At 39.3% G+C, this 14543-nt stretch overlaps 1 protein-coding gene across 30 annotated transcripts in view; it reads right to left on the reverse strand.

Moving 5' to 3' along the window:
- si:ch211-266g18.10 (neurofilament heavy polypeptide) overlaps window positions 1-14543 on the reverse strand; it is a 147727-nt gene that overhangs the window by 14707 nt on the left and 118477 nt on the right. For 28 of the 30 annotated variants that reach the window (XM_046349894.1, XM_046349893.1, XM_046349890.1 and 25 more), the window contains 6 exons: window positions 11477-11524; window positions 11179-11262; window positions 6979-7023; window positions 6651-6716; window positions 4842-4889; window positions 4678-4725 (listed from right to left, as the gene is read on the reverse strand). In XM_046349894.1, coding sequence (XP_046205850.1) covers window positions 4678-4725; window positions 4842-4889; window positions 6651-6716; window positions 6979-7023; window positions 11179-11262; window positions 11477-11524 — 339 coding nt within the window. The remainder of the gene's footprint in view (window positions 1-4677; window positions 4726-4841; window positions 4890-6650; window positions 6717-6978; window positions 7024-11178; window positions 11263-11476; window positions 11525-14543) is intronic. The other 2 variants (XM_046349877.1, XM_046349867.1) reach the window with 1 other exon arrangement.

Consider the following 14543-nt stretch of genomic DNA (forward strand, 5'->3'; position numbering starts at 1 on the left):
TAGCAGAGTCTCCTACGTTAAGGACGACAAATAGCTGGCTAGCTAATCCCGGTAAATTAAGATAATCACTCTAAGACTACACACTCTAAACCTAAACAACACAATTATCTTGGAACGAAGATACGAAGACAGCAAAGACAGCTATGTAGCTAGCTAACACTACACTAATCAAGTCGTTCAGTTGAGTGTAATAGTTTTTCCAGTGCAGCTAATCAGTGGACGTTAGCTAGCTGGCTAGTGAAGACTACGTTAGGACGGAGAAATACGATAATTACGCAATTATCTTTGATACAAAGACGGCTATGTAGCTAGCTAAGAAGAAATTGCTAAGATTAGACAAATCAAACCGTTGTGCTATAATGAAATATAATGAAATGTAATGAAATGTAATGAAAAAGTTATACTACCTGCGGGAGCGAAGTGCAATGCGACCACTCGCTCCAAACCGGAAGCAGGATAGTGTCTAACATTATTAATAGTGTCTAACATTATTGTTTTATGACTACCTCATCTCTGGGCCCCACACATACAGATAATTGTAAGGTCCCTCAGTCGAACAGCTAATTTCAAACACCGCCCCACTAGATCCACAGACAATGTAACAGCCATCGCACTGCACACTGCCCTGTCCCATCTGGGCAAGAGGAATACCTTTGTAAGAATGCTGTTCATAGACTTTAGCTCAGCATTCAACACCATATTACCCTCCAAGCTCATAATTAAGCTCAAGGCCCTGGGTCTGAACCCCGCCCTGCGCAACTGGGTCCTGGAATTCCTAACGGGTCGCCCCCAGGTGGTGAAGGTAGGAAACAACACCTTCACTTTGCTGATCCTCAACACTGGGGCCCACAATGTTGCGTGCCTAGATCCCTCCTGTACTCCCTGTTCACCCAAGACTGCATGGCCATGCACGCCTCCAACTCAATCATCAAGTTTGCAGACAACACAACAGTGCTAGGCCTGATTACCAACAAAGACAAGATAGCCCACACGGAGGATGTGAGGGCTCTGGGAGTGTGGTGCCAGGAAAATAACCTCTCACTCAACCAAACAAAGGAGCTGATTGTGGACTTCAGGAAAGAGGCGGAGGGAGCACCCCCCTATCCACTTTGACCGTACCGCAGTGGAGAAGGAGGAAAGCTTCAAGTTCCTAGACGTACACATCACTGACCAACTGAAATGGCTAACCTAATTGACAGAGTGAAAAGAAGGAAGTCTACACCGAATATAAATATTCCAAAGCATGCATCCTGTTTGCAAAAATGCCCTAATGTAATACTGCAAAGAATGTGGCAAAGCAATTTTTACTTTTTGTTCTGAATACAAAGTGTTATGTTTGGGGAAAATCCAATACTACGTATTACTCCCCATATTTTTAAGCATAGTAGTGGCTGCATCATGTTACGGGTATGCTTGTAATCAGACCGGGGAGTTTTTCAGGATAAAAAGAAACAGAATGGAGCTAAGCACAGGCAAAATCGTAGAGGGAATCCTGGTTCAGTCTGCTTTCCACCAGACACTGGGGGATTAATTCACCTTTCATTAGGACAATAACCTATATTACATGGCCAAATCTACACTGGATTTGCTTTACAATAAGACAGTGAATGTTCCTGAGTTCCTTAAATCTGCTTGAAAATCTATGGCAAGACCTGAAAATGGTTGTCTAGCAATGATCAACAGAGCTTGAAGAATTTTGCAAAGAATAATGGGCAAATGTTGCACAATCCAGGTGTGGAAAGCATTTAGAGACTTACTGTCTGAGAAACTTCGCAAAGCAAATTCACGTCATCACGTCATGTGCGCAGCTGAACATTATAAACTGGAAAACACTCGGTCTGTAGAAACAAAACCAATTTTCAATAAATACAAATACAAAACTAGGTTTTGCGTGGATTACGCGACGCGGTTAGCTTTTAACAGCAAGGACCGCTATTTCTTGTCCTGGAATCCCCCTTAACAGACAAGTTTAAGCTTGCTCGATGGACACGCTAAGCTGTTAGCCAACAAGCTAAGGAAGTTGGTATCAGATTAGTTTTTCTCTGGAGAAATAAATTAATGGTTCCAGGGATGTAGGAGCTGCATATATTAGGCACTGTTTCGGGATAAACCAGACCACTTGGAGTTCCAATGCGGAAATTGTTTACTTGCCGAGGACTATAGGCATGTGGTGGCTTCATTGATCTTGCAGGTCGCCAGCCTACGTAAGAAACTGGGGAAACATAGGGTGATAAATGTTAAAATTTTCTACGCCCGTGGCTGGGCTGCATTTGCTCTTGTTGGATGCATCTCCGCCTTTTCACTGGCCGGTGTTGCCCGGAGCTCCACCATCTGATAGCAGAGTAGAAGGAGCTCAGCAAGAGGAGCAAGACAATCACCAATGGTTGCATGTCACGGGCCATGGAAGCCGAAGACGGCGACTTCTCACAAAGCAGTATACACTCCCAACAAGAGGCCTGGAAAGGATACAAACAGTGACCAGTTTCGCCGTCCTGGAGCCTGATCTTCCTGCACCTTCGCTGCTGGGGGTGCCTGTGTCTACAACTACGAAGTTGACAACCTTCATGTGGCAGGCCTCCAAGTTATCCTGCCTATCTCCTGTCCATAAAGGTTTCTTTGAATCCTGAGAAGCGTGGGAGTGGGCAGATTTCCTTGTCCTTCTCGCCAGCTGTGATTCTGGGCTGCTCCATGGTAAGAAATGTGACCGTTCCTTGTGCAAAAACAATGTCTTATCCCGGAGCTTGATAGTGTTTGTGATATCAGAGAGTTATATTTTCTGGGTGATTGAAATATTGACTAGCCACTCAAGAAAAAGCTTCAAACTGTACCCAGTGCCTGCAACCTGGTTCAGGTTATCAGTCAACCTACCAGGGTAGTTAGAAACCACACAGGAATAAAATCATCATTAATTATTGATCACATCTTTACGAAAGCAGTATCAAGATCCGTCGGAAGTAGTGATCACAATATACTAGCCATATCGAGGAAAACCAAAGTTCCAAAGTCTGGGCCTAATATAGTGTATAAGAGGTCGTACAATATGTTTTGTAGTGATTCCTATGAATTTTTCATTATCAATTTTTATTATCAAAAGTATGTATAACATGCCAGCAACAAACACTGACAATACACATCCAAGTATATCTGACCAAATTATAAGAGACAATCAATGTACTTATAAATTCCGTAAAGTTAGTGTGGAAGAGGTGAAAAAAAATATTGTTGACTATTAACGATGACAAGCCACCGCGGTCTGACAACTTGGATGGAAGATAATAGCGGACGATATTGCCATTCCTAATTTGCCACAACTTCAATTGAAGCCTTCTAGAAAGTGCATGCCCTCATGCTTGGAGGGAAGCTAAATTAATTCCGCTATCTAAGAATAGTAAAGCTGGCTCAAATAGCCGACCAATCAGCCTGTTACCAACCCTTAGTAAACTTTTGGAAAAAATTGTGTTTGACCAGATACAATGCTATTTTACAGTAAACAAATTCACAAGACACTTACAGCATGCTTATAGAGAAGGACATTCAAGAAGCACAGTACTTACACAAATTGGCTAAGTGAAATGTGTGATAAAAAGACTGTGGTTTCTGTTTTGTTAGACTTCAGTGAAGCCTTTGACATTATCGATCATAGTCTGCTGCTGGCAAAAGTAATGTGTTATGACTACACACACTGCTATATTGTAGATAAAGAGTTACCTGTCTAACAGAACACAGAGGGTGTTCTTTAATGGAAGCCTCTCCAACATAATCCACGTAGAATCAGGAATTCCCCGAGACAGCTGTCTAGGCCCTTTACTTTTTTCAATCTTTACTAATGAATTGCCACTGACTTTGAGGAAAGCCAGAGTTCCTATGTCGCACCTGGACTACTGTTCATTCGTGTGGTCAGGTGCCACAAAAAAGGACAATTGCAATTGGTTCAGAACAGGCCACGGCTGGCCCTTGATGTACACAGAGATCTAATATTAATAATATGCATGTTAATCTCTCCTGGCTCAAATTGGAGGACAGATTTACTTCGTCACTGCTTGTGTTTATGAAAGGTATTGACATGTTGAATGCACCAAGCTGTCTGTTTGAACTACTGGCGCACAGCTCGGACACCCATGCATACCCCACAAGACATGCCACAAGAGGTCTCTTCACAGTCCCCAAGTCCAGAACAGACTATGGGACGGCACACAGTACTAAATAGAGCCATGACGACATGGAACTCTACTCCACATCAAGTAACTCATGCAAGCAGTAAAATTTGTTTTAAAAAACAGATTAATATGGAACCTTATGGCAGCAGCTAATGATCCATAATAAATATGAATACAAAATACCACGAAAGACTCACAGCTGTAATTTCTGCCAAAGGTGATTATTCAAGATATGGTAGTGTGTTATGTTTCAAATAGTTTTTACAAATGTTAGACTTTTTCTTCCACTTTGACATTACAGCGTATTTTGAGTAGATTGTTGACAAAGAAATTACACATTTTTATCTCACTTTGTAAAACATTTTTTTTTTTTTAAGTTAAGGGGTGTGGAGACTTTCTGAAGGCACTGTACATATAGAAAACAAGCTATATCCAGGGGTCATCTGATCCGGAGGACATGAAAACAGAGAATTAACAGAGATCCAACAGTGATTAAAATGAACAAAAACGACACCTGTACCTTTCGTTACAGTTGCTGGCTTAGCCTTCTTTTTTGTAGCTTCAGGTTCTAAGTCAAATACAGAACAGTTTTGAATGAGACCCTATCTAAATAACAGTCGAAGGGTATTGAGTTGACAGAAGACATGAATGGGTGAGCATGGAAACTAAATCCATACACTGTACCTTTCTTAAGAGGGTCTGGTTTGTCCATCTCTTTCACACCCTCAGGTTCTGAAACAAGTAGGAACAAGAAATGACATAGCATTATTACAGCACGGCTCTTAACTGAAGATACAATAAAAACATCAGCTTCAGGACAAGATGATTTTGCTTTTCCTAAAGCTGATTATTTCACAATTTTTGTTGAAGTGACAACATTACAATGTCATGCAAACATTACGTTTGAGTCAAATATTGTGTAGTGTTGATTGACAATGTAGGCTGTGAGGGGAGGATGTGCCTTTAAATGGTGGTGATGGTGGATGTGCCTTTAAACTGCAGACTCCCACTCCGAGGGTCACGTATTCAATCCCAGTGCTAGCCACTAGTGGTGCGCTGGTCAGCTGTTTGTTCATCTCACTCGCCCGCAATTGCTAATAACCCATCTGCATCCACCTGCCTATAGTTGATAAAGTGAAAACCTGTGGCCCGCTGTAGGTTATAGTCAGAGACTGTTTTTAAATAGGTTTCTAGGCTACATGCTGCTTCTCTCCTGTCATTAGCCTTTATGTTGCCCTTGAAGACGAAATAGAGCTCACCAGAATGTCCTAAATTGTCAGAATGAATGATTCAATCTAGTTGACATTGGTAAAGTTTTCTCTTTCATATCTGCTCCTTTTGAGGAGCAAAGCCATTTGGGGACCAGGGATCAAATGCATAACAAATGCATAACAATGTAAATAGTCTGGGTGGCCATTTGATTGTTCAGCAGTCTCATGGCTTGGGGGAAGAAGCTGTTAAGGTGCTTTTTAGACCTAGACGTGGCGCTCTGGTACTGCTTGCCATGCAGCAGCAGAAAGAACAGTCTATGACTTGGGAGACTGGAGTCTTTGACAATTTTTTGGGCCTTCCTCTGGTCCTGGATGGCAGGAAGCTTGGCACCAGTGATGTATTGGGCAGTACACACTACCCTCTGTAGCGCTTTACGGTCGGATGCTGAGCAGTTGCCATACCAGGCGGTGATGCAACTGGGCATTGTCCGTTTTGCCTCAGTGAATTGACATGAACGTTTTCTGGTGGTTTCCAAAAGCATTTGGCTACATACAGTTAGGTAATAGGCTTTTGCACTAATGCAAAAATAATGAAAGAAAACCCTAATGTAGCCTATAGATATAACCCATCCATCAACCCATCCATCATCCATTTCATGATAATTTCTTTTTTATTTATTTAATCTTTATTAAATAAGCACATATTCAGCATCTCTACAATTGTAAACATAGTCTAAGGAGCATGAACAAGTATTAAGAAATGAGTTACAAACAAACAGAATCATATCAGAATGATTGGTCAGTGTACAGGAAATTATGGATGTCCCCTCACACTGTACAATTAGAAAACCAATCTGTCCATTATTACCACAGTCAAATCAGAGGTGAAATCAGGGGTGCCCCGCATTTTGCACTGAGGCCGTCTTCACTGAGGTTCGGGGAGCCACACTGCATATCATGCCTTGCCATCAAATACTCCTGAATTCATAATGTGGGATGTTTGACACACTTGGAATAGAAGCTTCAAGTATTAGTTGATAAATATAAACCTTTTATGAGTTATATGAGTTATACTTAGAATAATAGAGTATTGAAAATAAACTAGAGAGATTAAACCGTGTCAGTGCCTTTCTTTAGAAGGGCTGGTTTGGTATATTCTTTAAGAGCAGGTTCTGAATCAAATTACACAAATATACATATTTCACCACAACTGAATCAAAATAAATGAAATGACACGTAATTCTATCTTTTGCTAAATGAACGTTTCCCTGAAAAACAATACCTTGAATTGAATCAGTACCTTTCTGTTGAGATACTGGTTTGGCCTTCTGGTTGGGAGCCTCACGTTCTAAACAAAGACACCAATTTAAGATCAATGATAATAGTTCTAATGGAGGTTAGGGCATACATAAAGTACAACTAACAATTTCTATTAAAAAAGTTTCCCAAAGTCAGACATCCGGGAATTGGAAATCTAATGTACTGTATATGCTGTAGACATGAATTACATGCTACCGTTACATAATAAACAACAATGAAATACCAAGGATGCTAGGATTGTTATCAAATAAACTCATTAAGTAAGAGAAGTGGGAGTAAATTCTAATTACCTTTCTTTGCAGGGGCTGGCATGGCCTTTTCTTTAAGAGCAGGTTCTGAAAAAAATGAAAAACCAAAATGTTTACTGCATACCATTAAGTTATATTATGTGTGAGGAACTGAATGGGACAGATATTGTAATAAGAGCCATCCATATTTTGCTATAGCTGCCTCTTTGGCTTTCCCTTTATAAGCTTCAGACTTTAAATCAAACAAGAATAAAAACAATGAGAAGCCATGATAAGTGGAGCAGTACTCTACTAACAAACACAGCTAACAAACAAAAGATGAGCATAAGTATCTAGGTATTCTACAAAAGCCCCAAACATTTGTAGATATGGAACATCAATACCTTTCTGTACATGGACTGTTTTGATCTTGTCTTTGGAAGTGTATGATTTAGCAGGAGAGGTCTGAATAATATCTCTTTGTGCATTTCAATTTTAACATTTTCATTATGCATTACATTTCTTATGCAACAATTTGTGCATGCCTTAGCCAGATATACACTACCGGTCAAAAGTTATTCAAGGGTTTTTATTAATTTTTACATTTTATACATTGTAGAATAACAGTGAAGACATCAACAATGATGAAATAACACATCATGAAGTAAGCAAAATAAGTGTGAAACAAATCACAATATATTTTATTTTTGAGATTCTTCAGAGTAGCCAACCTTTGCCTTTATGACAGCCTTCACCAAACAGCTCAAACTGTCTCTAACCAGGATAGAAGGAGAAGTGGGAGGCCCCGGTGCACAACTGAGCAAGAGGACAAGTACATTATAGTGTCTAGTTGAGAAACCAATGCCTGACAAGTCCTCAACTGGAAGCTTCATTAAATAATACCCACAAAACACTAGACTAACGTCAGCAGTGAAGAGGCGACTACGGGATGCTGGCCTTCTAGGCAGAGTTCCTCTTTCCAGTGTCTCTGCTCTTTTGCCCATCTTTTATTGTTATTGACCAGTCTAAGATATGGCTTTTTCTTTGCAACTCTGCCTAGAAGGCCGGCATCCCATAGTCGCCTCTTCCCTGTTGATGTTGAGACTGGTGTTTTGTGGGTACTATTTAATGAAGCTGCCATTTGAGGACTTGTGAGGTGTCTGTTTCCAACAGTCCTGATCGGTGCTTCGTTACTTGTCTTGGCCAGACGATGTGCCACTGATATCTTTGGCAGCTCTTGCAAGCACCTTGTGTAAAACAGTGCCATGATTGGTAAGGGAGGGTGTGTTGGCTAATTGCTAGCCAGCTTACTAGTTAGTGCGTTAATAGATAGCTAGCTAAGAGACAAATAATCGAATTACAAAAATCACTAACAGAACGGATAAACACAATTTATTTTCAACAAGAATGATAAAAAAATGCGATAGAAATATGATTATATTAATATACTGATGTAATGATTAAACGAGTGACTTCGAGGCTAGTATGGCTACAATCAGGCAACAGGACACGATCCGGACAGGAAGCTATGTATCGTGTAGGAAGTTGAGCGGAAGTGGGCCTTGCTTCGTAGTGCAAAAGGTCTATTGGCATGCTTACTGCATGAATGTCAACCAGAACTGTTGCCAGAAAATTTTAAGAATTTGGCAGAACATCCAACTCATCTCACAACTGCTGACCACGTGTAAACCCTGCCAGCCCAGGACTTCCACGTCCGGCTTGAACCCTTGCCCAGTAATGTGAAATCCATAGATTAGGGCCTTGATTTGCTTTTAACTCAGTAAAACCTTTGATATTGTTGTATTTATATTTTTGTTTAGTATATTTGCCATATATTTTCAACTGTGCTGTTGTGTTTCACAAAAGTTCTGAATCTATATACAGTACCAGCCAAAAGTTTGGATGCACCTACTCATTCAAGGGTTTTCTTTATTTTAATTATTTTCTACATTGTAGAATAATATAGAAGACATCAAAACTATGAAATATCACATATGGAATCATGTAGTAACCATAAAGGTGAACCACTTAAGCCTACCCCTTACTTTTTCGAATATTCTGTTAAAAATTGTGCAACATTTCAGCGTCCTACTATTCATGCCAGGAATATAGTATATGCATATGATTAGTATGTGTGGATAGAATACACTCTGACATTTCTACAACTGGTTAAATCACGGCTGTGACTATAACAGAACGTGTGTTTCATCAAAAAGCGCAAGGAAAACTGATCACCGAAAACTGGAAAAAATATCAATGCGCCACTTGCATGTATTGTCTATGGGGCAGCAAATTAGATGGGGCTGAGATTGCAAGTCCTACAGCTTCCACACAATGTCAAAAGTCTTGTCAATTGCCTGGGTGTTGTTTCTTGGTCAAACGAGTAAGAGAGACCCCATTCCTTCCGGTCTCCGACAGGATGTTTTGGAAGAGAGATTTTAATTTATACCATTTAATTTAATTTTACCTTTATTTAACCAGGCAAGTCAGTTAAGAACATATTCTTATTTTCAATGACGGCCTGGGAACAGTGGGTTAACTGTCTGTTCAGGGGCAGAACGACAGATTTGTACCTTGTCAGCTCGGGGGTTTGAACTCGCAACCTTCTGGTTACTGGTCCAACGCTCTAACCACTAGGCTACGTCGCCGCCCCAACCATGATTTGAAGACGTGGAGCTATTGAATACACATCGCCCCGTGATCAATTTGATAGATTATTAACGTTTACTGATACCTAAAGTTGGATTACAAAAGTATTTTGATGTGTTTTGTGAAAGTTTATCGTCGACTTATTTAATTTTAAAAAATGACGCGTTTTAAAACGCTGTTTTTTTCTGGATCACACACTTTTCATAGATCGATATTTGGGGTATAAATGGACCGATTTAATCGGACAAAAAAGACCCAATAGTGATGTTTATGGGACATATAGGAGTGCCAACAAAGAAGATCGTCAAAGGTAATGAATGTTTTATATTTTATTTCTGCGTTTTGTGTTAATTATTTTGTTTACGTCCCCTTCAGGTATTTCGGGGTGTTGCATGCTATCAGATAATAGCTTCTCATGCTTTCGACGAAAAGCATTTTAAAAATCTGACTTGTTAGCTAGATTCACAACGAGTGTAGCTTTAATTCAGTACCCTGCATGTCTGTTTTAATGAATGTTTGAGTTTTAATGAGTGCTATTAGCATTTAGCGTAGCGCATTTGCATTTTCAGATGGCTAGATGGAGCGCCTGCGTGTCGGGTGGGCTTAAGAGTAAACAAATCAAAATATATTTGAGATTTGAGATTCTTCAAAGTAGCCACCTTTTGCCTTGATGACAGCTTTGCACACTATTGGCATTCTCTCAACCAGCTTCATGCAGTAGTCACCTGGAATGCATTTCAATTAACAGGTGTGACTTGTTAAAAGTTCATTTGTGGAATTTCTTTCCTTCTTAATGCATTTGAGCAATCAGTTGTGTTGTGACAAGGTAGGGGTGTTATACAGAAGATGGTATTTTACCAAATAGGGCTAAGTCCATATTATGGCAAGAACAGCTCAAACAAGCAAAGAGAAGCGACAGTCCATCGTTACTTTAAGACATGAAGGTCAGTCAATTCAATTCGGAAAATTTCAAGAATTTTTTAAGTTTCTTCAAGTGCAGTCACAAAAATCATCAAAGGCACACTTAACAAGCATGGCTAACACAGCATTCTACAGCGATATGCCATCCTATCTGGTTTGCGCATAGTGGGACAATCATTTTTCTATCATTTTTTTTAATCAATATTGCACACAATGATTCCATGCATTTTTTATTAATTTGTAAAAATGTCTAAAAATATAATTCCACTTTGGCATTATGGGGTAAATCTCAATTTAACCAATTTTTTTTAATTCAGTGTAACACAACAAAATGTGTAAGAAATCATGAGGTGTGAATACTTTATGACGATACTGTAAGTACCATGTAAATATGTAGGTATTAGGGACACTTGCTGGAAAGTGGAATCTTAATATCTACTTACTAATGTAAGAATTTTGTATGGTTAGGAAAGAATTTTGGATATGAAAATTGCAAGAATCTCTCTGGCTCTGATTTTTTAAAAGAAAATCAGAAAATCAAATATTCGGTGTACAAATATTGTTGGTTTTGCCTTATCATTGTGCATTGCAAGGTCTAAACAAAACAGAAACATTAAAGATGTGTTTAAAAGTTTAAAATAATGAATACAGTGGGCATAAACATGGATACTATATTTAAGTGATGCCACTTACCTTTCTTTACAAGTACAACTTTAACTCTCTCCTTTGTAAGAGAAGCATTTATGTGACTGTGATTTCTGTGAATGACTTCAGGTTCTGTCAAAAAAAGACCATACAATCCACATCAGAATCTTTCAAGTCTTAGGATGAAAATCAACGTAGAGAAAATGTGTCAATTTCTATTAAACCTGTTATCTCAAAGTTGATTTATGTATTTATTCAAATACAATCTAACAATGGCTTCACTTCCCAAAGTATGAAAACATTCAATGTAAAAAAGAACAATTTAAAAAATGGGGGACGTTACTACCTTTGATTCCAATGTTTGGTCGTGCTTTCCCCAGTGGTGCAACAAGTTCTAAACAAATAAAACAATTTAGTATACTTTATTAATCGCAGTAAATGAACAACTCCAATATCTTAGCTTTGCTTTACCTTTCTATACTGGTGTTGATTTGAAATTCTCTTCTATAGGAACTTCAGGTATTAAAAAACAAAAATGTAATAAGAAGGAATCACATTTTTATGACAAAAAAGACAACTATATTGCAGAATTGGGTTAAAATCCAATCATTTAAGTTAAATTAAATTCAAATTTCAAAAATCTTCAAGTTATGGAACTAAATAAAATTTGGAAAGGTAATTTAATAAAAACAGTTTGGACTGTTTGAATTGGAATGTATTATATTTAGAATTGTATTAGGATCCCAGTTATATATATATCATGTACCAGTCAAAAGTTTGGACACACCTACTCATTCAAAGGTTTTTCTTTATTTTTACTATTTTTTACATTGCAGAATATTAGTGAAGAAATCAAATGATTATTATGAAATAACAAACATGGAATCATGCAGTAACCAAGAAAGTGTTAAACAAATCAAAATATATTTGAGATTTGAGATTCTTCAAAGTAGCCACCTTTTACCTTGATGATAGCTTTGCACACTCTTGGCATTCTCTCAACCAGCTTCATGAGGTAGTCACCTGGAATGCATTTCAATTAACAGTTGTGCCTTGTTAAAAGTTAATTTGTGAAATGTCTTTCCTTCTTAATGCGTTTGAGCCAATCCTAGGCAAGTCAGTGAAGAACTAATTCATATTTAAAAAATAACGGCCTACCCTAACCCGGACAAATTGTGCACCGCCCTATGGGACTCCAAATCACAGCTGATTGTGATACAGCTTGGAATCAAACCAATGTCTGTAGAGACACCTCTAGCACTGAAATGCAGTGCCTTAGATCACTGCGACACTCGTGAGCCCAAATAAACAGTCCATCATTTCTTAAAGACATGAAGGTCAGTCAATCCGGAAAATTTCAAGAACTTTTAAAGTTTCTTCAAGAGCAGTAGCAAAAAACCATCCATCGCTATGATGAAACTGGCTCTCATGAGGACCGCCACAAGAAAGGAATACCCAGAGTTACCTCTGCTGCAGAGGATAAGTTTGTTAGAGTTAACTGCACATCAGAAATTGCAGCCCAAATAATTACGTCACAGAATTCAAGTAACAGGCTTGAACATCAACATCATCTGTTCATAGGAAAACTGCGTGAATCAAGCCTTCATGGTCGAATTGCTCGAAATAAACCACTACTAAAGGACGCCAATAATAATAAGAGACTTGTTTGGGCCAAGAAACATGAGCAAAGGACATTAGACCGGTGAATATCTGTCCTTTGGTCTGATGAGTCCAAATTTAAGATTTTTTTCTTCTAAGAAATGGTGGATATTACTAGCCTGTTCAACCTCTCTCATGTATCATTTGAGATCCCCAAAGATTGGAAAGCTGCCGCGGTCATCCCCCTCTTCAAAGGGGGAGACACTCTAGACCAAAACTGTTATAGATCTACTGTATATCCATCCTGCCCTGCTTTTCTAAAATCTTCGAAAGCCAAGTTAACAAACAGAACCCGACCATTTCGAATCCCACCGTAACTTCTCCACTATGCAATCTGGTTTCCGAGCTAGTCATGGGTGCACCTCAGCCACGCTCAAGGTCCTAAACGATATCATCCCCACATTGTTATTTGTCCTTTTGCACCCCAGTATCTCTACTTGCACATCATCATCTGCACATCGATCACTCCAGTGTTAATGCTAAATTGTAATTATTTCGCCTCTATGGCCAATTTATTGCCTTACTTCCCTACTTTTCTACATTTGCACAGACTGTACGTAGATGTTTTTAGTGTGTTATTGACTATACTTTTGTTATGTGTAACTCTGTATTTATGTGTAACTCGGTGAAACATGCTACCTGTCCCAGATCTGCTGTTTTCAACTCTCTAGGGAGTAACTCTGAGTGATTGGCTATGAAAAGCCAACTGACATTTACTCCTGAGGTGCTGACCTGTTGCACCCTCGACAACCACTGGGATTATTATTATTTGACCCTGCTGGTCATCTATGGAAATTTGAACATCTTGGCCATGTTCTGTATGATCTCCACCCGGCACAGCCAGAAGAGGACCACCCTTCATAGCCTGGTTCCACTCTAGGTTTCTTCCTAGGTTCTGGCCTTTCTAATGAGTTTTTCCTAGACACCGTGCTTCTACACCTGCATTGCTTGCTGTTTGGGGTTTTAGGCTGGGTTTCTGTGCAGCACTTTGTGACATCAGCTGATGTAAGAAGGGCTTTATAAATACATTTGATTGATTGTTATTTTTGTCGTACTGCTTTGCTTTATCTTGGCCAGGTTGCAGTTGTAAATGATAACTTCTCAACTAGCGTACCTGGTTAAATAAAGGTGAAATAAAATTAAAGGAGGTGTGATGGTGTGGGGGTGCTTTGTTGGTGACACTGTCAGGGATTTATTTAGAATTCAAGCTACACTTAACCAGCATTGCTACCACAGGATTCTGCAGCAATACTCCATCTGGTTTGCACATAGTGGGACTATAAAAAAAAAATTCAACAAAACAATGACACACCTCCAGGCTGTGTAAGGGTTATTTGACCAAGAAGGGGAGTGATGGAGTGCTGCATCAGATGACCTGGCCTCCACAATCACCCGACCTCAACCTAATTGAGATGGTTTTGGATGAGTTGGACCGCAGAGTGAAGGAAAAGCAGCCAACAAGTGCTCATTATATTTGGGAAGTCCTTCAAGACTGTTGGAAAAGCATTCCTCATGAAGCTGGTTGAGAGACTAGTCAAGGATCATATCACCTCCACCCTACCTGTTACCCTAGACCCACTCCAATTTTCTTACAGCCCCAATAGGTCCACAGACGATACAATTTCCATCACACTGCACACTGCCTTATCTCAACTGGACAAGAGGAATACATATGTAAGAATGCCGTTTATTGACTACAGCTCAGCATTCAACACCATTGTACCCTCCAAACTCCTTATTAAGCTTGAGACCCT

This window comes from Oncorhynchus gorbuscha, linkage group LG05 (genome assembly GCF_021184085.1).
Source record: "Oncorhynchus gorbuscha isolate QuinsamMale2020 ecotype Even-year linkage group LG05, OgorEven_v1.0, whole genome shotgun sequence".
Classification (NCBI taxonomy): Eukaryota; Metazoa; Chordata; class Actinopteri; order Salmoniformes; family Salmonidae; genus Oncorhynchus; species Oncorhynchus gorbuscha.